The sequence below is a fragment of the Tursiops truncatus genome, chromosome 12 (assembly GCF_011762595.2).
Source record: "Tursiops truncatus isolate mTurTru1 chromosome 12, mTurTru1.mat.Y, whole genome shotgun sequence".
Classification (NCBI taxonomy): domain Eukaryota; kingdom Metazoa; phylum Chordata; class Mammalia; order Artiodactyla; family Delphinidae; genus Tursiops; species Tursiops truncatus.
In genome coordinates this window covers 47,749,758-47,772,721 of record NC_047045.1, presented here as the reverse complement: position 1 = coordinate 47,772,721, position 22,964 = coordinate 47,749,758, and the positions used below count along the sequence as shown (strand labels likewise).

At 34.9% G+C, this 22,964-nt stretch overlaps 2 protein-coding genes across 3 annotated transcripts in view; one reads left to right on the top strand and one right to left on the bottom strand.

Annotated features, from left to right (window-relative positions):
• Positions 1 to 22,964, top strand: part of CEP85L (centrosomal protein 85 like) — a 156,334-nt gene that overhangs the window by 52,488 nt on the left and 80,882 nt on the right. For both annotated transcript variants that reach the window (XM_073789531.1, XM_019929643.3), the window contains exon 3: positions 4,278 to 5,065. In XM_073789531.1, the coding sequence (XP_073645632.1) occupies positions 4,278 to 5,065 (788 nt within the window). The remainder of the gene's footprint in view (positions 1 to 4,277; positions 5,066 to 22,964) is intronic.
• Positions 9,622 to 21,373, bottom strand: PLN (phospholamban). The gene is made up of 2 exons (XM_004325872.4): positions 21,248 to 21,373; positions 9,622 to 12,387 (listed from the first exon to the last, which is right to left on the bottom strand). Exon 2 carries the CDS (start codon positions 12,288 to 12,290, stop codon positions 12,132 to 12,134), a length of 159 nt encoding a protein of 52 aa, XP_004325920.1. The 5' UTR covers positions 12,291 to 12,387; positions 21,248 to 21,373; the 3' UTR covers positions 9,622 to 12,131.

The following is a 22,964-nucleotide window of genomic DNA, read 5'->3' as shown; positions in this document are numbered from 1 at the left end:
AATATGGTGTATCACATTGATTGATTTGCGTATGTTGAAGAATCCTTGCATTGTTGGGATAAACCCCACTTGAACATGGTGTATGATCCTTTTAATGTGCTGTTGGATTCTGTTTGCTAGTATTTTGTTGAGGATTTTTGCATGTATGTCATCAGTGATATTGGCCTGTAGTTTTCTTTTTTTGTGACATCTTTGTCTGTTTTGGTATCAGGATGATGGTGGCCTCGTAGAATGAGTTTGGGAGTATTCCTCCCTCTGCTATATTTTGGAAGCGTTTGAGACTGATAGGTGTTAGCTCTTCTCTAAAAGTTTGATAGAATTCATCTGTCAATCCATCTGCTCCTGAGCTTTTGTTTGTTGGAAGATTTTTAATCACAGTTTCAATTTCAGTACTTATGATTAGTGTGTTTATAGTCTCTGTTTCTTCCTGGTTCAGTCTTGGATGGTTGTGCTTTTCTAAGAATTTGTCCATTTCTTCCAAGTTGTCCATTTTATTGGCATATAGTTGCTTGTAATAATCTTTCATGATCCTTTGTATTTCTCCAGTGTCAGTTGTTACTTCTTCTTTTTCATTTCTAATTCTATTGATTTGAGTCTTCTCCCTTTTTTTCTTGATGAATCTGGCTAATGGTTTACATTTATTTTTGAACTGGTCTTTATGATTTCTTTCCTTCTGCTAACTTTGGGGGGTTTTTTGGTTCTTCTTTCTCTAATTGCTTTAGGTGTACAGTTAGGTTGTTTATTTGAGATTTTCCTTGTTTCTTGAGGTAGGATTGTATTGCTATAAACTTCCTTCTTAGAACTGCTTTTGCTGCATCCCATAGGTTTTGGGTCTTCGTGATTTCATTGTCATTTGTTTCTAGGTATTTTTTGATTTCCTCTTTGATTTCTTCAGTGATCTCTTGGTTATTTAGTAGTGTATTGTTTAGCCTCCATGTGTTTGTATTTTTTACAGAGTTTTTCCTGTAATTGATATCTAGTCTCATAGCATTGTGGTCGGAAAAGATACTTGATACAATTTCAATTTTCTTAAATTTACCAAGGCTTTATTTGTGACCCAAGATATGATCTGCCCTGGAGAATGTTCTATGAGCACTTGAGAAAAATGTGTATTCTTTTGTTTTTGGATGGAATGTCCTATAAATATCAATTAAGTCCATTTTGTCTAATGTGTCATTTACAGCTTGTGTTTCCTTTTTATTTTCATTTTGGATGATCTGTCCATTGGTGAAAGTGGGGTGTTAAAGTTCCCTACTATGATTTTGTTACTATTGATTTCCCCTTTTATGGCTGTTAGCATTTTTGCCTTATGTATTGAAGTGCTCCTATGTTGGGTGCATAAGTATTTACAATTGTAATATGTTCTTCTCGGATTGATCCCTTGATCAATCAATTTTTTTTTCCCTTGATCATCATGTAGTATCCTTCTTTGTGTCTGGTAATAGTCTTTATTTTGCCTGGAATTCTTCTGAGTCCTTTACATGTATTATTTCATTTAATCTTCACTGTTGTCCTCTTTACTTTATGGATGAGGTAACTGATGCAAGAAGGTTAAGTAACTTGTTTGAACATGCAACTACTAAGTGGTAGAGCCAGGATTTGAATCTAAAAATGCTGATTTCAAAAATATTACACTTAGCCTTTACACCATCTTTACTTACAGCTTTTTAAAAATGTAAAAGTCTGAAAATTTTAAATTTGATATAAAACTCATTTTTTGTTTTTTAAAGAATTGAAGATATTTTTGAGAGGCTATGATGATTTTAATACAAATATTCCTTTAGGAATAGTAACACAAACACATATATAGATGTAGATATAGTGCTGTAATGTATTAATACCAATATTCCATAGAATTTGGGGGTCATTTATCCTGTTTCTATTTAGAACTGACCTTCAGTAGCATATTCCTCTCTATTTCCTTCTTCTACTGATTACCATAATAATCCATTAATCTTCCTGCTGCCAACCATTTTGCTTTAATTTGTCCTCAGCAGTTACTGGAATAATCATCCTAAGTACAGTTTTGGTCATGTCACTTGCTCCTTTGTTTGGAAACTTTTGGTAGGTCACATTTCTTGCCGAATGAAGGGTAGGCTGTTTCTGTAGCAGGGTGTTTGAAGATTTGCACAGCTCTGCTTTACATTTACCTTTCAAGAATTATCTTGAGCAGCTTTTCTTGATACTTACTGCATACTGCAGATAAATGGGATAATTTGTTTTTCTTCTTTTGAGGCCATATTCTCCTGGCTTCATACTTGGATCAGTTAGTGTTCTGAATCAGTAGAAGAAGCTGACTGGATGATTGAGCAGATGAGGAATTTATTTAAGGGCATTTGGTTAACTCAGAATTTTTGAGGAGGGCTGGAGAGCCAGGCTTATGGTTAAGCTTCCAGGTAATATACCTCAGTCACCTCTGAGAACTGGCACCCTCCAGCCCCACTGGAGGAAACCACCATTGCTGCCCAACTGCTGCCACTTCTGGGCCAGAACTTGGTTTGGCCACCTCTGCTGCTGTCATTGTTGGGGGCTAATGCCTCTGCTGTTGCCAAACGTGGTAGCTCCACACTGAGCCTGTTTTCTCATGTGACTCACTTCCAAACAAATCTTGTGCAGGTCCTTCTGAATGTCTGTATCATAGTTGCAGGGTATGTTGGGAATTTAAGGTCTAAAATTTATTTTGGGAGGTTGGGCTTGTAATGTGGGAATTTTCTTGAGTATGAAAAGGTTCTGCAGAAGCTGATGGGAAACTGTTACATGGTAAATGTCTACTATATTACTTTTTCTTGTATTCTTTCATCTATAATGTTTTTCCCCTTTCATCTCCAGGTGAATAAATTCTGTGCAAAGACCTATTGGAATTCCATTTTTTAATTAGTTTGCCTGGGTCTTTCTCATCTGAATTTTCTTATGACTTTCTCAACATTTCTTTTTCTATTACTTTATTTCTTCAAAACAGTATCAAAGCTCACAACTAATATTTAAATATATTCTGTTATGAGTCAAACAACATGGAAAGATACAGAAAAAACTGTAAAAGTTGCCTTTCACCACCCACCTCCTCTCCCCCTACATTTCAAATCGCTATCCCCTTTCTAGATATCATGTGATAAAAATGATAATCTTTGATTTTAATTTGGTACTTGATAGTAAGTCCATTGAGTATAGAGGCCCTTATTTATCCTTTGGGCTTCCGTAGAGCCTACTACAGCTGTTCCTATGTGTAGGGTAGTATTATGTGAAGGCCTGACCTACAGCAGTAACTATGTAATCATTTTGGAAGTAAAAATGTACAACGTGGGCTTCCCTGGTGGTGCAGTGGTTGGGAATTTGCCTGCCAATGCACAGGACACGGGTTCGAGCCCTGGTCTGGGAGGATCCCACATGCCATGGAGCAACTAAGCCCTTGAGGCACAACTACTGAGCCTGCGCGTCTAGAGCCTGTGCTCTGCAACAAGAGAGGCCGCGACAGTGAGAAGCCGCGCACCACGATGAAGAGTAGCCCCCGCTCGCCACAACTAGAGAAAGCCCGCGCACAGAAACGAAAACCCAACACAGCCATAAATAAATAAATAAACAAATAAATGTACAACATGGGGATTTAGTAAATGTGCAGAGAAAGATAGGAATCAAAGTAGACTCCAAGTGTTCTAGCTTGGGAAATATATTATTGATGATGCCATTAAGGGAGATTGGGAGTGTAGGAACTACTCTGTATCTGCAAATATATTGCTAGAACACTTTCTGATTATTTTCCATTATTGCAGGAGCACCTTTACCCATATTCTAATTTGAATTGTAGTTTGAGAGGTGCTAAAATGTTCATATTGGGCCACTATTTCCACAGTTGAGGAAAGACACTAAGAGATACGATTTTTTAATAAAGTTGTGTCTGAGGCTTCAGTGATAGATCATGAATAAGACCTTTCAATGCAGAGATGGATTTTTCTTTTAAGGCACAATACTTAGATTAAATAGCATGAATATAAACCTGTTTCCCAGTCATTTTTCATCTGTAAGTAGATGGCAGATGAGCATATATTTTGTTATGTATCCGTTTTTAGAAAATGATATTTGAAAGTATGTTTGATTTGTTTCAGATAAACTTAAAGGAGTAATAATAGTAACAATAATAAGCCCCTCATTTTGATGAAAGTGCCTCTGAAAAACCTGTGCTGGGAAACCATGTTCAGATTTTTGTTTTGGCGTTTTACATTTTGCTTCTTTTTTTTTTTTCTGTTAATTACAACTAATTTGGCATTCTTTTTTCTTTCCAGATCATTCAACTTCAAGTGGCACATTATCTTTTAAGCCTAGTCGATCGTTGGTTACTCTTCCTACTGCCCATGTCATGCCATCTAACTCCAGCACTTCAGTTTCCAAACATAGGGAATCATTGACATCAGATGGCTCAAAATGGAGTATAAGCCTTATGCAAACATTGGGAAACCACAGTAGGGGAGAGCAGGACTCTTCACTAGACATGAAGGACTTCCGGCCTCTCCGGAAATGGTCATCTTTATCCAAACTCACTGTCCCAGGTAACTGCAGCCAGGGTGGCATTGTGCACACAGAAGAGTCAAGGAGAGGTTTAGAAAAGACAGGGAGAGACAAGGCTTTAACATCACAACTAAGGACAATTGGACCTAGCTGTTTACATGACAGTATGGAGATGCTTAAGCTAGAGGACAAGGAAATAAATAAAAAACGACCATCAACTCTGGACAACAAATATAAATTTGAGAGCTGCAGCAAAGAGGACTTTAGAGCTTCTTCCTCCATTCCTAGGAGACAGGCCTTAGACATGACATATAGTGCCTTACCTGAAAGCAAGCCCGTTATGACAAGCTCAGAGGCTTTTGAACCGCCGAAATATTTAATGCTTGGTCAACAAGCAGTAGGTGGAGTTCCCATTCAGCCTTCTGTGAGGACGCAGATGTGGCTTACTGAGCAGTTGCGGACAAACCCTTTGGAAGGTAGAACTACAGAGGACTCTCACAGTATAGCTCCTTGGCAGCAGCAGCAGATTGAAGGGTTTCGACATGAAACTGAAACACCAGTGCAGGTAAGGCTCAAAATCTAGTGTTTGCTTCCCTCCAGTGGATGTTATGAGTACCAGCGCACTTGAAGTAAGCATATGACAGTGTGTCCATAGGCACAGGTTGTTTTGCTTTTCCTTTCCCCTACAGGATAATAAGCATAAATGTTATAAACTCTAAAAGTATTGCATTGGTAAACAAAGCTTAAAAAATATTTGAGACTCCAAATATTTGAGGGGCTTATTTTGGAGTAACACGGAACTCCAAATATTTGAGGGGCTTATTTTGGAGTAACACGGAAAACTTTAAACCTTTACCTGCCTTGGCCTTTATTTTCCTTCTCATTTTTTTAAATGGGCATAAACATAAACAAAGCAAAAAATACTCAATTCTGTTTCAATACTTGAAACAGAAACAAAGGAGCTGGCATGGTATAATAGAAAGAACATTAACTTGGGTGTATGAAGGCTTGGATTTTGTTGTATCAGATTCAGAGTCTGGATGATTCTCTACCTGTCACTTAATACTTAGTATCTCTGGGCCTGAGTTTTTCTTTCTTTCCTTTTTTTTTTTTTCCTGAATTGAGATATAATTGACATATAACATATTAGCTTCAGGTATATAACATAATGATTCAGTATATGTATATATTTTAAAATGATCATCACAGTAACTCTAGTTAACATCCATCACCATACGTAGTTACAAAATTTTTTTCCTTGTAATAAGAACTTTTAAGATCTACTCTTAGCAACTTTCAGATATACAGTACAGCATTATTCACTATAATCACTATGCTGTACATTGTATCCCTGTGACTTTTTTATTTTATAACAAAGTTTGTACCTTTTGATCTCCTTCATCCATTTACCCACCCTCCAGCCCAAGCCTCTGGCAGCCACCAATCTGTTCTCTGTATATATGATTGTGATTTTTTGTTTGCTTGTTTTAAAAACATAATTGTCTTTCTCTGTCTGACTGATTTCACTTAGCATAATGCCTTCAGGGTCCATCCATGTTGTCACAAATGGCAAGATTTCCTTTTTATGGATGAATAACTTTCCATTGTTTATTGTAGTATTCCATACACACACACACACACACACACACACACAGACACAGATATGGCACATTTTCTTTATTCATTCATCTACTGATGGATAATTAGGTTGCTTCCATGTCTTGGCTATTGTCAGTAAAGCTGAAATGAACATAGGGGTGCATATATATTTTTTCGAGTTTGTGTTTTCACTTTCTTCAGATGGATACCCAGAAGTGGAATTGCTAGATCATATGGTAGTTCTCTTTCTAATTTTTGAGGAACCTCCATACTGTTTTCCATAGTGGCTGCACCAGTTTACATTCCCACCAACGTGTACAGGTTTCTTTTTTCTCTACATTCTTGTCAACACTTGATATTTCTTGTCTTTTTGATAATAGCCATTCTGATAGGTGTGAGGTGATATCTCATTGTGATTTTGATTTGAATTTCCCTGATGATTAGTGATGTTGAGCACCTTTTCATGAACCTGTTTGCCATATATATGTTTCTTCTCGGTTTCTACATCTATAAAATGAGAAGGTGTAACTAAAGTCATTTATAAAGCTTTGGTAGTGGTTGGTATGTATTTAGGTTTATAAAATAGATGTGCTTATTTTTTTTAATTAAATTGAATGTCAGGGTTTATTAATCATTTTAAGGAAAACATTTTACAATAATATTACATAAAAGAAAAATGGTGTGTACCCCCTAACGTAACATGTAAATGTTTAAATTTCTTGATCTGGAAATGTTTTCTATTCCATGGTAATTTTCTACAGCTCATTTTAACTGGGAAACCAATTATCTGTAGAATTTTTCATAAATTCTATCATCCAATTTTTTTCCGATTGCCAGAATTTTCTGAAACAAAGTAATTCCATTGAAAATTGTAAAATTTCCCTAGAGTAAAAACTTAAAATTGCTAATCGTTACAATTACTAATAAAAAAGTAACAAAGATTAAAGGAATATATTCTATGAAAGGATAAGGAAATCACTTACCTAGGAACCTCACAAATCTGAGTGCAGCTCCAAAACATACACATAACCTAATGTGCTACATTCACAGGAGAACCCTTAACACATCGCATGTGCCTTCTTTACTCTTGTTTTGGACATAGTTCTTATCATCTTGATTATATATATTTAAATTGCATAACCAAACAGAAGTATCATTATGATGTGTGAATTACAAATCAGAAAAGAGCAATTTAACCAGATTTATTTGTGATTTATCTATTCAAGCAGTTGAAAGATAGGAGACCTAATTTATCAAATACTACCATATTTTAGTTCTCAGGTGCTTGTGATTATGGAGAGCAGGGTTCAAGTAGTTGTTTCTGCAGCTGGTGTCTTTACACAGAAGTGGAGCGGCCTCGGGTGGTGGGGGGAGGGGCTGAATGTTCTGCTCCAACCTGCAGAACGGTAGGTGCGATAGGGAGGTAACTGTGAGAGTTGAGTGAATTTAAAGGAATAAGTACTAATTCATTCCTTCTTCCATTCTGGTGGGAGGACCCGCTTCTGTAATTGAAGTTTTCCCCGACCTTGAAGCAGTGCAGAGAGGGTAGGGAGCTTGGAGGTGCTTTGTGGAGAAAACTAATTTTTAAATTTTCTTGGTGCGTTGGTACAGGAAGAAGTCTATAAGGGACAAAACTTGCTTGTGCTTGGGAAACCCTACTTTTTGATTAACCTTCTTTGGGATGGTCTCTTTATAGTGCATTTAAGTTTCATAGTAGAAAGATGAAACCAGGTAAGGAAAACCTAGACACTTTAATTGCAGTGTTTAAATGACCGCTTCTCTTCTAATTCTCTTGGACTACTACAGAAAAAAAATTCTAAATACCTTCTCCTTGGAGCCTCTAAATACTGTATTTTAAAAGTGGTCATCTTTGTCTTAAGTCTCTTTAAAAACATTGATTTTCTTTTAGTCTAATTTTTGCATAAAGGGAAGAGGCTTAATAATAATTATCCCATCTCATAAATTGTGAGAATGTGTATGATTTTCAAGGACAACTGCTTGTCACCGTGAAGAAAAAAAAACAAAAACTATTTACAACAAAGAAGAGGAATTTGGCTGAGAGTCACAATCTAACATCACCATAAATTTATCTAGAACTTTGTAGCTGTCAGAGTGTTTATCTCAATTGATCCTCAGAACCTCCTTTCTCCCTTTACACCCTCAAAAGTTTAGTATTGTAACATGGAAGTGTCACTCCTCTTAGAACTCAGTTCTAAATAATTACTGAGCCAGCCTCACAGTCTTATGTGCATGGTGTTCTTTGATTCCCATGGTTTCCTATTAAATCAGCTAGAGTGTAGGTGATGTGGAACTCTGAAGCGTTTTCCCTTGTGAATGAAGAGAAGCCATCAATGCCCTCAGTTGATTAGAGTATAGGCCTCCATGTGCAATGTCCACCACAATCTTTGGTTCGTTCCTCTGTTCTACATTTGCTGCTCTCTTTCCACCTTCCCCAAAAGCTGTCTAACCCTGCATGGACTATGACATAAGAGAAAAACAAACAGCAAAGTCTTATCTTCTCTTTGGAAAGACTGTTTCCCATTCCAGGACCCTTTTGCATTTCCCTTTTGGGGTGGGGTGAGAAGGGATTGGAGGATGCATACTTCTACACACAGCAGTGTCCATTGGGTCCATATAAGCTCACAGTGGACCCCCCAGACAGAAGTGAAGAAGTGTTCTCTTTATTGACAAAGTAGTTCTTCTTTTCTCTTATATTCTGTAGGATCTTTCTGAGTTCTGGGTTGCAATCATTAAGAGGAGGAAGATAAAATTTTGTGCTTGTTTTAACCAAGGAGAGGCTTGATCAGCCAGGATATTGGCACCTAATGATTTCAACGTATTTTACTGGAAGATTTCTCCTATATAAATAAAAAATATAAATATTTGGTAGAATGACTTAAAGCTAAATGACTTGCTTTTTGTCTAACATCACATATAAATGAAAGGTTTTATTTTTAATGTGAGAGCATTTTGTGTATTCTATTACATTCTCTGAAAAGAAAGTTTTCTTTTTTTTATTCTTATTTTTGCACCCTGTTTTGTTTTTAACTTTTTTACTGTTTAACATAATATAGCACAATTGCATTGAAAGATGTGGACACTGTGACACTCTCAATAGATAGGATACGACATTCACTAGCTAACTAAAATGCATATAATTGATTTTTGTATACATGTTTTAATGAATAAACTTATTAATATGTTTGGCTTTTTTCAATCTGTCATCTTTTCTGTATAGTACTGGCATATAATTTTTAGACATTTTAAAGTGTGCTGTTACTTAGAAGAAGAGCAAATGTTTTTGAAATTTTACCATTTTCTCGCTTTTCCAGAACTCAAAAATAATCAAAGGATAAATAACTTCTAGACAGGAGGAAATTCATTGTTTTATGTAGGTCTGCCCTCTTGTGTCTGTACTAGGAAATCTTGATCTTATTTTATTTGGGGAAAGTCACTGAAAACAACCTACAAAATCAAAACTGCTTATAATTAGATTGTTTTATGGTCATATCAATCATGAGCAATTTCACTGAGTTCAAGAAGGTTCATTTTAATGTAGGTTATTTGCATTAAATAAACATTTTGGACGAGATAAAATAAAAAAGACAACATTAAACATTTAAGAATTAGTTCAGTTTTGGTACCCTGTAAAGTAAGATTAGAGTTTATTCTACAGTAGAAAGTATTTGAGCATTTGGTATTTTAAAATGTTTAAATACATAGTTCATTATATCTTACTCTTTACACATCATGATAAACAGAATAAATAAGTTGCATTTAAAGAATGGGTTTTTGTTTTACAATATAATCTAAGGTACATTACAATATAATCTAAGGTACAGTATTCTGTAATCCTCAAGTATAAGGTTTTAATTTCTGTTAAAGGCAGAATGAAAAAAAAAAAATTCTTTATTTCTGTTTGACTTAGGAAAAACTCCATAACCTCACAGCTTATGGTTTGAAGTTGATGTTGTAATGAGCAACATAATGAAAAGGATAGAACTTATTATTGTAAAATTTCCACTTATTTTTTAAGATCATTGCAGCTAATTACAGAACTTGGTTATTTTTTGCATGGGTTATTATTGACACCAGTGGAGTGAATGCATTACTTCTTGTTTATAAGCTCTTCTAGTTGATGTTAGGGATATCCAACCCATAGATGAGGTTTCACTCAAGAAATCCCTCTGTTAGTAAGAAACCCCTTTTCCCTCTGTTCTCAGATAATCAGTGAACCAAAATTTTCCCCCTTCCTGTCTCCAGTACCCCTCAGGGATTCAGAAAAAACTTAAAAGCAATATTTCCTTCACTATTTTCTTAGTAGCACTTGTGTTACAAACCAAGGTCAGCACTGACTTTTCCAGTTCTTTTAGCAACCATATTTTGGCAAATCGTAGGAAATTACATATTTTCTACTCCTTTAATAATTACTATATCGCTAGTATGTCTTGAACGTAAGTTAAAATTATCGGATTGTGCAATATAGGTGTAAACCATTTTAGACTTAATTTTAAACTGAGTCAATTTAAATTACCAAATTTTGGTGAATATATTTTCTAAACCAGTTTTTACTTCTATTGTTTAATGAGTTGTTGGAAGATATTTTTAAATGACTAGAGGAGACTAGATTAGTATTGCTGGATCTATAATTTAGCGTAATTGAGTGGCCTACCAAATATGTATTTACCATCTGGGTGATAGATTAATGAAAATAGCTAAGCCCTATCATAAACAATAGTGGGATAAAAAGTTCATTTCAAGGGCTTCCCTGGTGGCGCAGTGGTTGAGAGTCCGCCTGCCGATGCAGGGGACACGGGTTCGTGCCCCGGTCTGGGAAGATCCCACATGCCGCGGAGCGGCTGGGCCCGTGAGCCATGGCTGCTAAGCCTGCGCGTCTGGAGCCTGTGCTCCACAACGGGAGAGGCCACAACAGTGAGAGACCCGCATACCACACACACACAAAAAAAGTTCATTTCAAAATTTAATCAAAGAATTTGTTAATTTTGGAGAGATAGTTAAAAATTTTATTTTTTAATGCTGGAAATAATATTTTTTCTTTTATTCTGTTCCTTGCCTACATTGAGTGTGAGATTAGAACAGAAGACCACCTGTAAAATCATTCTGATGTCTTAAAATTTCATGATTCCAGAGATACAGTGTGGCAGTTATGTGCTCTAACTCAGATAATTAGCTATAGTGCCTTAAATTAAGGTTGATTCTCTTCTATTAGTGTATTAGTATTTATGGCTAATCACAATGTCAGATGTTAAATTAACCAACAGTTCTTGTCTATTGATCATAAAGTCCTAGAGAGAACAGATTTACAGTTTACCTACATGTGCTAAAATTCTGTAATTCTTTGAAAAAATTAGTTAAATTTTACTTATGTAAGGGTATGATCTTGGTTTTTTAACTTGATTCACATAAACTTAAAATATTAGGGTAGTATACAAAAAACGTATTTTCTATTTTAGAATGTAGGTTCTGATAAAATTACTACAAAGACTTCTGTATGATGATAGTAAAGATAACAGATGTTAGGGCTGTTTCAAATGATGACATTTCATTTGAATGATTATTTTGATATATTTGGTAAAGACCTGAAAAATACTTAATAAACATCAAAGAGGCTTTTACAGTACAGTATAAATTATATTTACCCCCAAAGAGTGAAGCTAATACTTTATATATGAAGTGAACTTGTTAGCAGTGCAATTTCAAAATTAAACCCCAGTTCATCCTTAGGAAAGATTTGGGATAGAAACTTATAAGCTCTTTTGAGAAAATTAGCAGTTACATTATAGTCATTTTAAAGTTAATTTTTTAAAATAAAGCCCTTTTTATGTTTACAACATCCAGCAGATGAATACATTTGCTAACAATTTGTTTTGTTCCAAATCTTGACCTTTTCACAAAGAAATTCTTCTACTTAGGAAGTGGTCTCTTACGTAGTATTGTTTTCCCTTCTTCATGGGATGATAGATTTTAAGCTGATGGTGATAAGTTGCAGCACTGGAGATTGCAGCAGAACTTCAGAGAAGCATCACGATGATGCAAATCAGCAAGAGACATATTAAGATGAGACAGAAATTGACAAATAGGTTCTGGAGATTTTGACGTGCGTGTTGAGGCACGTCAATGGTTGAAGCTCTTCTTATAGCAGAGCGAGTGAGGTATTGGACTTTATCCATGACACCAGGACGGCAGGAAGCCTGAAGTTTTAAACGGTCAAGAGAAAGATAAAAAGCTGCCAGCCAAGTGTGAGATCACTGTCTTCTTTTAGGTTGTCTGGAATGTAAAAATAGAAAATGGATTAGCATAATATGTGTAACCTATCCTCTGAACAGGCAAAACAGTTTTGCGTTAATCCCTCTTCCTCAACATTATTTGTATTTATGACATCAAATATCTCTATAGTCTGTGTGTGTGTTGCTCTGTCTCTGTCAGTCTGTTTTGGTGATGGTCACCATGATGTCTTGTATTTGGGGTGTAATAACTTTAGTCTTTGCCTCCTCCTCTCAAAATGACTGGAAGTATAGTTTGGTTAGGGTGCAGCTTGTTTTGGGCTATTCCCTTGGGCAAAAGTTCTTACATATAGTTTATTTTTTTAATGAATTTATTTATTTTTGGCTGTGTTGGGTCTTTGTTTCTGTGCGTGGGCTTTCTTTAGTTGTGGCGAGTGGGGGCTACTCTTCGTTGCGGTGCGTGGGCTTCTCATTGCGGTGCCTTCTCTTTTTTGTGGAGCACGGGTTCTAGGCGTGTGGGCTGCAGTAGTTGTGGCACGTGGGCTCAGTAGTTGTGGCTTGCGGGCTCAGTAGTTGTGGCTCGCAGGCTCTAGAGTGCAGGCTCAGTAGTTGTGGTGCACGGGCTTAGTTGCTCCATGGCGTGTGGGATCTTCCCAGACCAGGGCTCGAACCCGTGCCCCCTGCATTGGCAGGCAGGTTCTTAACCTCTGCACCACCAGGGAAGTCCTTACATATAGTTTTATTAAGGCTTTTTCTCTGTGAGCATAGTTTTTGTGAACATTAGTATATAACTAGCTCCAGAGCAAGTCGTATAATAAGAAATGCATGCATTCAATTATTCTCTGGATGTTGATTTCACTCCAGAATAAAATAGTCCAATGAGCAGTGTTTTACCAGAACTATAGATTCAAATGTTTCTCATTCCTTTTTATGATTTTATAGCTTTGTAGAATATGCTATTTTAAGTAACTTTTTAACAAGATGGTATTAAGTACTGAAGGCTGTCAAGACTCAGAAGGCATAGTAATAAAATTATCATTATCTCACTGTCTAGCACAGACAGTTGCTATTTGCAAAGGACCTGTACTTAAGAACAGCATTTCCATTTGTTTTCTTTCAGAGCTCCCACAAGCTATTCTGCCTAATTAATTAGTTGCTGCCTAATCAATTATTGGTGCTAATTAATTAACAAAACAAAACTTAAAACAACAGATCATTGTAGAAAATTAGATATAGATTAAAAACTAGCTGTGAGTTAACTGCCCAGAGATAATAGCTATTAACATTTGGTGATATTTGTTGTCAATCAGGATACGTCTGTGTAAATTTTGAAATAAGAAAAATTAGAAATGGAATTTTAAAAATAACTGTAATTAACTGCCAAAGATAATAGCTGTTAACATTTGTTGATATATCACTGCTAATCAAGATATTACTACCTTACCCCAGCTGCCTGATTTCATTTTCTCTCTAGTGGCTATATGTCTCATGAAAACCCATCTCAACCTTCAGCTGTATTTCTGAGAGAGACTAGTGCTGAAGACAGCAGAGGGAAGAACTGAAAGAATGAGGAAGGGGAAGATCTATATTAGGACTGATCAGTTAGAACTCCTCATTTATTGTTACAAAGAAACCATGTGGTATATGGTGGTTAGATTCTATATAATTTCAGCACTTCAACTTGGCTCTATTAATTTTTTTAACATCTTTTTTGGAGTATAATTGCTTTACAATGGTGTGTTAGTTTCTGCTGTATAACAAAGTGAATCAGCTATACGCATACATATATCCCCATATCCCCTCCCTCTTGCATCTCCCTCCCACCCTCCCTATCCCACCACCCTAGGTGGTCACAAAGCACCGAGCTGATCTCCCTGTGCTATGCAGCTGCTTCCCACTAGCTATCTATTTTACATTTGGTAGTGTATATATATGTTTGAATTATGGGCTTTCATTTGGCTGAAGACTCTGGTCTCCTTCATAGTATTGGCCTATAGTGAGGAGATCCAAAAAACCAACTTAGGTCAAACTTCATTCTTTCAAAGAGTTGGTAACAAACTGTGTTTCTCTAGCGCATATATATATATATATATATCTTTAGCATATATTCTTCATTCTCCAATACAAGTGGCTGTTACTTAATAGAAAATGACAGCATAATCTTGGTATAAATTTAATTTAATTACTTTTTTTTTAATTCCTCAGGTAAAATACTATAGAAATAAAGGGGTTTTCTTTTGTTCCTTAAGAAGAAGCATCCTTTAAGTTGTTTCGGCTTATATTTGTTTATTACAGATATAGCGGATTTATACTGTTGGGTAATTGTGGAGAAGGTTTTCTTTGTTACTTTATTGTACAAATCTGACTAATCTCTTTATATAACAGAGTACAACTAAGAAGGTTGTAAAGAATTAGCATTGGTAATTCCTATTTAAACTTAATTTTTGTGAAGTTTCAGGACTTAAATGGTATAAAAGGTCTAAATTTTAAAATTATTGTGAGATATAACATGGAAAAGGAAGAGCAGGCCAGTTATTCATCATGAAGCATATACAAGAGTCACTCCCTACCCTGACACTGGTGAGTGGTACTTGAGTCACATGAAACATGTCACCTTTCCATAAATACTTCATTCCCTTTTATGATTCTGTTCTTTGCACATGTTGTTCTGGCTCTGCCTGGAATGTCTTCCCTCCCCCTGCCTCTACCTTTGATTCTTTGCCAGGCAAACTTCAGTTAATCCTTAAGGCCCAGTTTAAATATCACTTCCTAATGAAACCTTCCATTACTCATTAAAGCAGAATTGGTTATCACCTCTGTTGGGTTTTAGTAGGGCTCTGTATCAAGATATGGCTATTGGGCTGTGCTGTAATTTTGATTTACATGCCTGTGCCCCCCACTAGAATTCTAGTTCGTGAGTATAAGAAATCACGTGTTTATTTTGTATTCTAGTACTTAGTGCAAAATTAGTACCATTTGAACAAGTCAGTGAAGTTAAACAAGGGTTTTTATGATTTACTTTAATATTTTTAGAAAATTATTAATGATCAAAGATAGTGCTGTGATTAACAGATTAACCATGTAGAAAATAGAATTTGATAAACACATAATCTCCAATATTCTTCTCAAGTCTCTTTCTTTTTGTTAGCCTGAAGTGGGCTTTGTACAAGTGGATATTTGGTGTTTGTGAAATACAAAGAGGTGTGCCCTAAATAGATGAGCTATCTAATGATGAATATACAATGAATAGATTTTAAAGATGATCTCATAATACTTCAGCCAACTATTGTTGGAAAAGGATAGTTTGTTCCTGGAGACAAATTGATTATAAAGGAGACAACCAAAGATACTGTCTTATTTCTTGTCAAACTTAGAAATATGTTATAATTCTAAAGTGATTTGTAGTCACTTTATAACCTTATGCTAAAACCAAAACAAACCTACTTTACATGCTGAAATGTTAGCTATATGCATGCAATTTATTGGGCCCAATTTATTTTACAGTGGTACAATCTGCAATGTGTTGAGTCCTAATTCTGCTGAACTTCCAAAATCTGTATGATAATAATTAAGCCAAAATTCATCCCTACAAGATGGGGCTTCCAGTCATATGTTGAGAATTGGAAAAACGTGTGTGGGAACAGCACAGTCCTATTTTTAGAGTTGTCTGTGACCTTCACTACATCATAATTTATGGCATGGTTGTCAGGTGTTTATCTTTTCTTTTTTTTCCTCCTCTGTGGTCACAGCCATCCTATGAGTTTAGAACTCCTGCAGTCTTTTTTTCCTTCTCTTTCTTAGAGCCAAGCTGTTAATGCAGTAGTATTTGGTAGAGAGCCTAGAAAAATAGTTTCACTGTATTTTCATTTAATTTAATGTTTTAGAGCATTCTTTTGGGATAGTCAGAAATAGATTGTGTTGGGGTATTCTGAACTTACATCTGGCCTAAACAACCAAGGAGACTGAAATTAGCTCTACCCCCCCAACACCCCCCCGGGGGGGGCTTTTTAAAAGGATGGCAGTTATGTAAGTTAAGTGTTTAGGACAAGAGGAGTAAGGATACTTCGAAAATTAATTCATCATCTGGGCCCTAGTATCAGAATATTGAAAATATGAAAGATGCTTTGATAGGAATTTGGTTGTAGATGTGCCAGATCCCTGTCTCTTGAGTTACATGTAAGAGGCAGAAAAGTACCCACAGAATATCTTGTATGTCTGTGGGCACTGTGATTATTCAAATTTTTGGAAGGATGGGAAGAATAACTCTTTACTGTTCTTTGTAGGATTTATAAAGCCTTTGCTTGTCCGCTTTTCCTCTTTTGCTCAAAAAGATGAAATTGGGAAGTAAATACAGTCAAGTTCAAGATAGTATTCTGTTTTTTTGAAGTGGAAGAAGGAGAGACCAAACTACAGGCAACTCTAATCCTTCAACAGGTATCATGTGCCATGTTAGGCAACATTTTGGGTGCAAGGTACCTTGTCAGCTTCTGCAGTAGTTCTCACTTTGTCTGCATTGATTTCTATTTTTTAAGGTAACATCAGATGCATTCCTGTGCAAAAGGAACCTCAGTAGACTTTTGCAGACTTTTGGTGTCTGCTTTATGACTTGCTAGGCAATTGATACCTTAACGATGTTATATACGCTGAGCAGTAATCCCCACGTGTAATTTAAGCACTTTCAGTGCTTTGCAGAACTTACTGAACTTCAGTTTTTTTTCAGTACTCCCTCTGCTGAAACCATAAATTCCTTAGATTCTTTATTTGTGGTGTTCAGAATTTTGCTTCCCTTTTAATTTTTATCTGCTTGTTTATGCTTTTAGTAAAATAAACATGGACATATTTTGCTAGTAAATTCAAGTAATACACATCTAAGACTACAGTCTGACAGATCATTTTTTGAAAAATTTTTCCCATTAGGTTGGTTCAGAAGATTAGAATTCTCTATAGATTTGAGTTACAGGACTTGTCTATATTAGGATTATTGGGGGGAGGCGTTATTTTTTCCTACTCTTTGCTGTCATTTTCTCAGATAATCCAGAAGCGATTGTGTATGCATCTTTTTTGTTGTGGTTGTTGAATTAAATCAGGACAGTTCATCATTAGATTTGTCATCAATCTGTTGGCATCCAAAAGTTCACTTTGGTAGAATCATTTTCCTTTTGAGATTGCCTAATGCTAATAAACTTGGAAGTTGTATTGGAAGTTGTTTTGTGTTAGCAACTTTCCAGAGCTTTGTTGGTCCACACTGGCTATTTGAAAGAATCTTCAAGCTGCTTCTGCCTGGTTATGAGAAGAATTGTGTAAACATATAAAAATCAACATATTCTCCACCCCTAAATTGACCCCATAATAAATTGTTTCCCTGAGTTCAAAGCTCTGCCTTTAGGAAAATTCATTAAACAGCAGCGTACAGATTTTCTCTTTGAAATTGGCACACTGCTGTTGCTAGTCTGTAGGCTTGTCTTTATTGTCTGTTTATTATGCTAAGATTAATTTATTTGCAATTAAAATATTCTTTTTAACCTTCAGGTTTTTCTTCGGGGGGGAAAAGCATGTGAGGAGGAAGTGTAGAGGAAGTTTTAAGGAAAATGAATGCCAGTTAAATATATCCCCACTAATGTGGGTAAGTTGGCCTCCCTTCTCTCCCTGTTTTGGAAAGACCTGAAGGTGAAATACATTTTAGAAAGCACTAGAGGTCCTCAGTTGACTACAAGTTTACTGGGGTGGAGATGTACACCCAGGCCTCATTTTCTTGTGTTTCTCTGGTAATACATGCTTCAGAGTTATGTAGGGTAAGAACATTGATGTACTATTTCTGGAAATGTTCAAAGAGACTACATATTATCTGATTTAGGTCACTGTAATTTAGAAACATCACTTCCTTGATTTCTGACCTTTAGGTTTTCTTCTTTGCTGGTGTGATCAGTACCGTGTTAACAGTTTAGATGAAAGTTAGTGATTTTCATAGCGTAAATAAAGCAAGATTGCTCTATTCAAGCACTTCAGAACAAATGAGGTTAAATATTTTAAATGGTAGAATGTGAGGAGGTCAGAAATGAAACTTAGGAAAGCCAAGGATTTAATATGGAACTGGAATAAAATACGAAAGTGTGGTTTTTGTTTATGCAAGTGTTCTCCTATCTCCAATTAATTAGTGAGATTAAGAAACAGTACATAACAAAATGTAATTTTTTGAAAAGTTTTGAGGAGAAATTAACCTGAATTTTAGGTATCAAAGCTAAAGATTAAAGACATGAGTATTTTAGCAATAAAACAAATTAAATAAAAAGAAACTTTAATTTGTGCATGTTATTGTTCTTTAAAATCTGTGCAGTTAGTTTGAGGTTTGTCTTCCAGGGTGTATCGCTTAATAACTGAGAACATCTATAACTTTCTTATATTCCTGGCTTTGAAAGTGATCAGAATATTATAAGGCTATTAAGGACATCATACCTCATGCATAAATTTAACTTTAAATGAAATGGAATGGTTTTAAATTAAAATAGAAGTTTGTATCCTCTAACTTTGCCTTTTAGAGTGCCATTTGAGGACTTTCAATTTATTTTGTTTTGCCAATGTCATGATTTATTTTTAAGCCATGTTGATCAGTGGATGAGACGTGTGTGTGCTTTAGAGTCATAAAATCTTGGCTCTTGTCAAGGCTCCACCATTTCCTAGCTCGGTGACCTTGGGCAGTTCACCTTTTTGCATCTGTTCCTAAACTGTAAAATAGAGATGGAGTGTCAAACATATAGGGATTTAAGAGGATCAAATGAAATATTTGTATATGGTGCATTTAGAATATTGTTCAAGAATAAAGAAGGAAGTTTTAATTGCCCTCATTATTCTAGGATTGGTAATAAATATACAGTCTAATTTAGGTACTCTAATTTTTACATTTAATTTTTACTTAAAACTTTAATACATGACACAGTTAATATTTTACCTAATACATTTAATACATTAAAATTTTAATTCTTCTGGGGAACTATTTTGTTTATGTAAATATTCTATCTCCAATTAATTAGTGAGATTAAGAAATAAATCATATCAATAAGTAACGAAATGCAGTTTTTTCTGGAATATTATTTTCCTTTATGTCCACTGAAATACTGTTAAAATAATTTTGATACTTGAGTTTTAGGAAATGATAGTGACATGACTCCTCTTAGTTAGACAGAGTACTCTAGCTCTTTCATGTGTTTTTAAGACTTAATCAATTTTTCATAATTTAAACATCTTTCACATTTCTTCCATTTTATTTCATCAGACACTTTTTTTTTTCTTTTAAGCACTTAGTCTTAAACCACATGAAACAAAGACAGTACTTAAATTTCACATTATGAAAGAGATGAACTAGTTGGGACATTATGTCTGGCACTAGGGCATTATGTTTCAAATTTGAATAACAGTCACTGTAACTATGTAATTTCCGTTAATCTGGCACACGAAGGATAACTTTAATAGCAGAATTTCTGCTCTTTCTAGAAATTAACTTCGTGGAGCAGTATGTGATGTGAAATTTTGGTACTATAAAAGAATTCATGAACATCTCATATGAAGTGTGAGAATGTAATTTGATAGATATTTGAGTAAAAACGCATAAATCTGCTTATAAAACACCTGCACTGAGTGACTCTTGTGTAACATCAAAGGAAAAACATTTTATGAATATGAAGATACTTAGAGGCAGTTAGGGTGCCTCAGTGGTAGACAGAAATTATAAATGCTTTTGCATGCCTCAAGGAAAGCTGCTTAAGGAATTATACAAAGTTCTTATCTATAAAAAGCAGTAGAGTTAACATTGGTCATAAGAACTTAGAATTCTAGAGGTAAATTTTATTTTGACATATATATATATATAAATAAAAATAATGAAATAAAATCAATGTAGTATCCTTTATGCCCTGACTGAAAGTTAAGAATGAAAACACATTTCATATATTAAATTGAGGATAAAGAGTAGAGTAGAATTTAAACAGAAGTTATAAAATTTATGGTGGCATCTCCATTCCTGGGCATTTTTTCATCCTCCTCTCCACCTTCCAAATACAAGAGAGGAAACTGAGGAACACTGGAGGCTAGTAACTTGATAAAAGTATATTCATTAATAGCAAAATAAACATTCATTTGATCAAATTCACTCAAATGAGATACTTAGGAATATTTGTGCTACCAAAATAATGTCTCTTTATTTTTAAAATAAAGAAATTAATGTTCTGTAACTTCAGAAAGAATTTTACATGTTTTTGACAAGTGTTTTGAAATGTCCAAACTTGTTATTTATGATATAATATTGAATTTAATATAAATAACTCAATTTATTAAAAGCTTGGATTTTTTAATAGAAGTTGACTGGACTTAGTTCGTGCTATATGTTCTTAAACTCCACTTCATTAATATTCCCTGTAAAGAATCATAATGATAATATTGGAGTAGTGATGCCAGTAACACAACTGTTCTTAGTATTCCGGATGTAAGCAGACAGCTCAGTCCTACCCTACTTCTCAGCAGAGTAACACATAACAAAATGAAACCATATTTTTGCATGGAGAAATCAAATCACCACTAGTACCAAACGTGGTGTCATGATTGAAAGATATTTTAATTGGTAGAAATTTACTTTTGAAGAGCAAAATAAAAGTGAAGTTTGAATTAAAATGATAAACCAACAACCAGGACCAAAGATGAATGCTATCTTTATCATTTCTGGGTTAAGTCTTATTCTTACTATCACTGAATGGGTAAGCATTTGTTTAGAAATTAAGCTTTATGTCAGTCAGACATGTTATTATCTAACTTTGAACTGAAGTTTATAAAATATGATTAGCTTTTTAAAAAGTTCAGTAAGTTTGAGTTATAGAAAGTAAGAATTGCCATAATCAGTGAAATCTGTTTCTTACCTTGGCTGTTGTGATGATCACAATATAGAATATTGTAAGTTGTATGAAGTATTATCTGGCGTTTAGCTGGAAAGTTTTCTGACTGTTACCAGAGTTATGGGAACAATTGAAGTAGGTGGAGGAGAAAAAGTGTTCTAGGGAGGTCTTATGATGTCACGCAGGAATTCTGAAGTTATGATTGGTTAGCCATAGTCTTATCACAACCAAACTTTTTAGAATGTCATTTATCTTAACCTTAGGTATGGAAAGGTCATTAACACTTTGTGCCTTTTGTTCTTTATTTTAAAAAGTATATGGGAGATAAGTGAAAAAGTAAGTTCAGCGTGGTAGAAAGCTCTTTTTTAAAGGTTCATGCATCTTCAGGCTTAGAAGTAATTGTAAACTGAGGGTGATAATGTTGAAGAACTAAAATAAAGTAATAGGAATTTTAATAGAATGAGAATAATAATACTGGCTTAAGCCAAACAGCTTTCATTGAGTTTGTTGTTGCTGTTGCTTTAATACTGCAGCTTCATTAGGTTAGCTTCTAGCAAGACAATAATTAAACATTGTCACAGAATCAAATTTTATACCTTTTCCTGACTTATTTTCTTCTTTTCTCATACCTACGTGTGTATGGGGGAGAAGAGTATGTGTGAGAAAGCCAGGCTGAGAAATCTGATTTTGGTTTTAAAAATTTTGTGTTTTCTCAGTTAGGGCTTTAACAACATTTTTATGAATAGTAATTCTCATTTGAACTGATAGATATCACCCCAAGAAAAGTTACTGTTTACACATTTAAGTACTTAGGATTTTTTAACAGCTACATTAACTTACCGTAAAATCTTACTAAAATTCCAATAAGCTGACAGTATCAAGAGTAACTTTCTAGCAAAAAAGAAATAATCACAAATCACTAATCAGTGGCATCCTAGCTAGTGATACTTTATTGACAATAGGTGTGCATGTGTTTGGAAATTTAGTACTTCTGAAAGGGTGTGCCTCATTTAATGCAGTAGTTGTTTTCCTGAAAATTACTGTGTAAATGAAATTTTAGTAAATGGAATGATGTTTTGAACTTCTGAGAACAGAAAAGGATTCCTTCGACAAGCCAGGCATCATTTTCCTGTTTTTTCTAATTGTTTTTTGTTTATATATTAGATTTACTTAAATCACCACACCTCCAGATTCTAATTCTTAAATCTTGATTGTAATTCTGGAGAAGCTACTTGTTATTTTTAATTTTTAGAATACTTACAGCAGAGTGAACCCAGTCTGCTTCACTCTCTTATGGGTGACTAAAAGCCCTTGCAGCAGCTGCTTATGTGTCCTTAAATGGAGATGATTTTGGCTTCTTCCAAAGAAAGATAAATCCTTTGCTAGAACAAATCTCTTGTTATTTAAAGAATCAACTAAAACTATCAGAAATAACATTCAGCAAAGGTCCTCTGTAAACATTGCTAAGGGAAAATTTTACAACTTAAAAGTAAAACCCCAAATTAAATAAATTGCATGAATGTTTCACAGTTTGCTCAGTGCTATTCAAGCATTTTTTCTTTCAATCATTACATAATGAGGATCTCTTATTATTAACAATTGCCAATGATTACTGAAATACAAAACCTAGGGCCTTGAAATATAACCCTAAAGTGGTTTACAGTAATTTGTCAAAGATGACATAGCTGCTAAGGGACAGACTGAGGGTTTAAATCCAGATCTGTTCAGTTATAATTCTCTG

What these genes read in the sequence shown, in the direction of transcription:
- PLN (XM_004325872.4), bottom strand. Translation starts at nt 12,290, where the DNA reads ATGGATAAAGTCCAATACCTCACTCGCTCTGCTATAAGAAGAGCTTCA.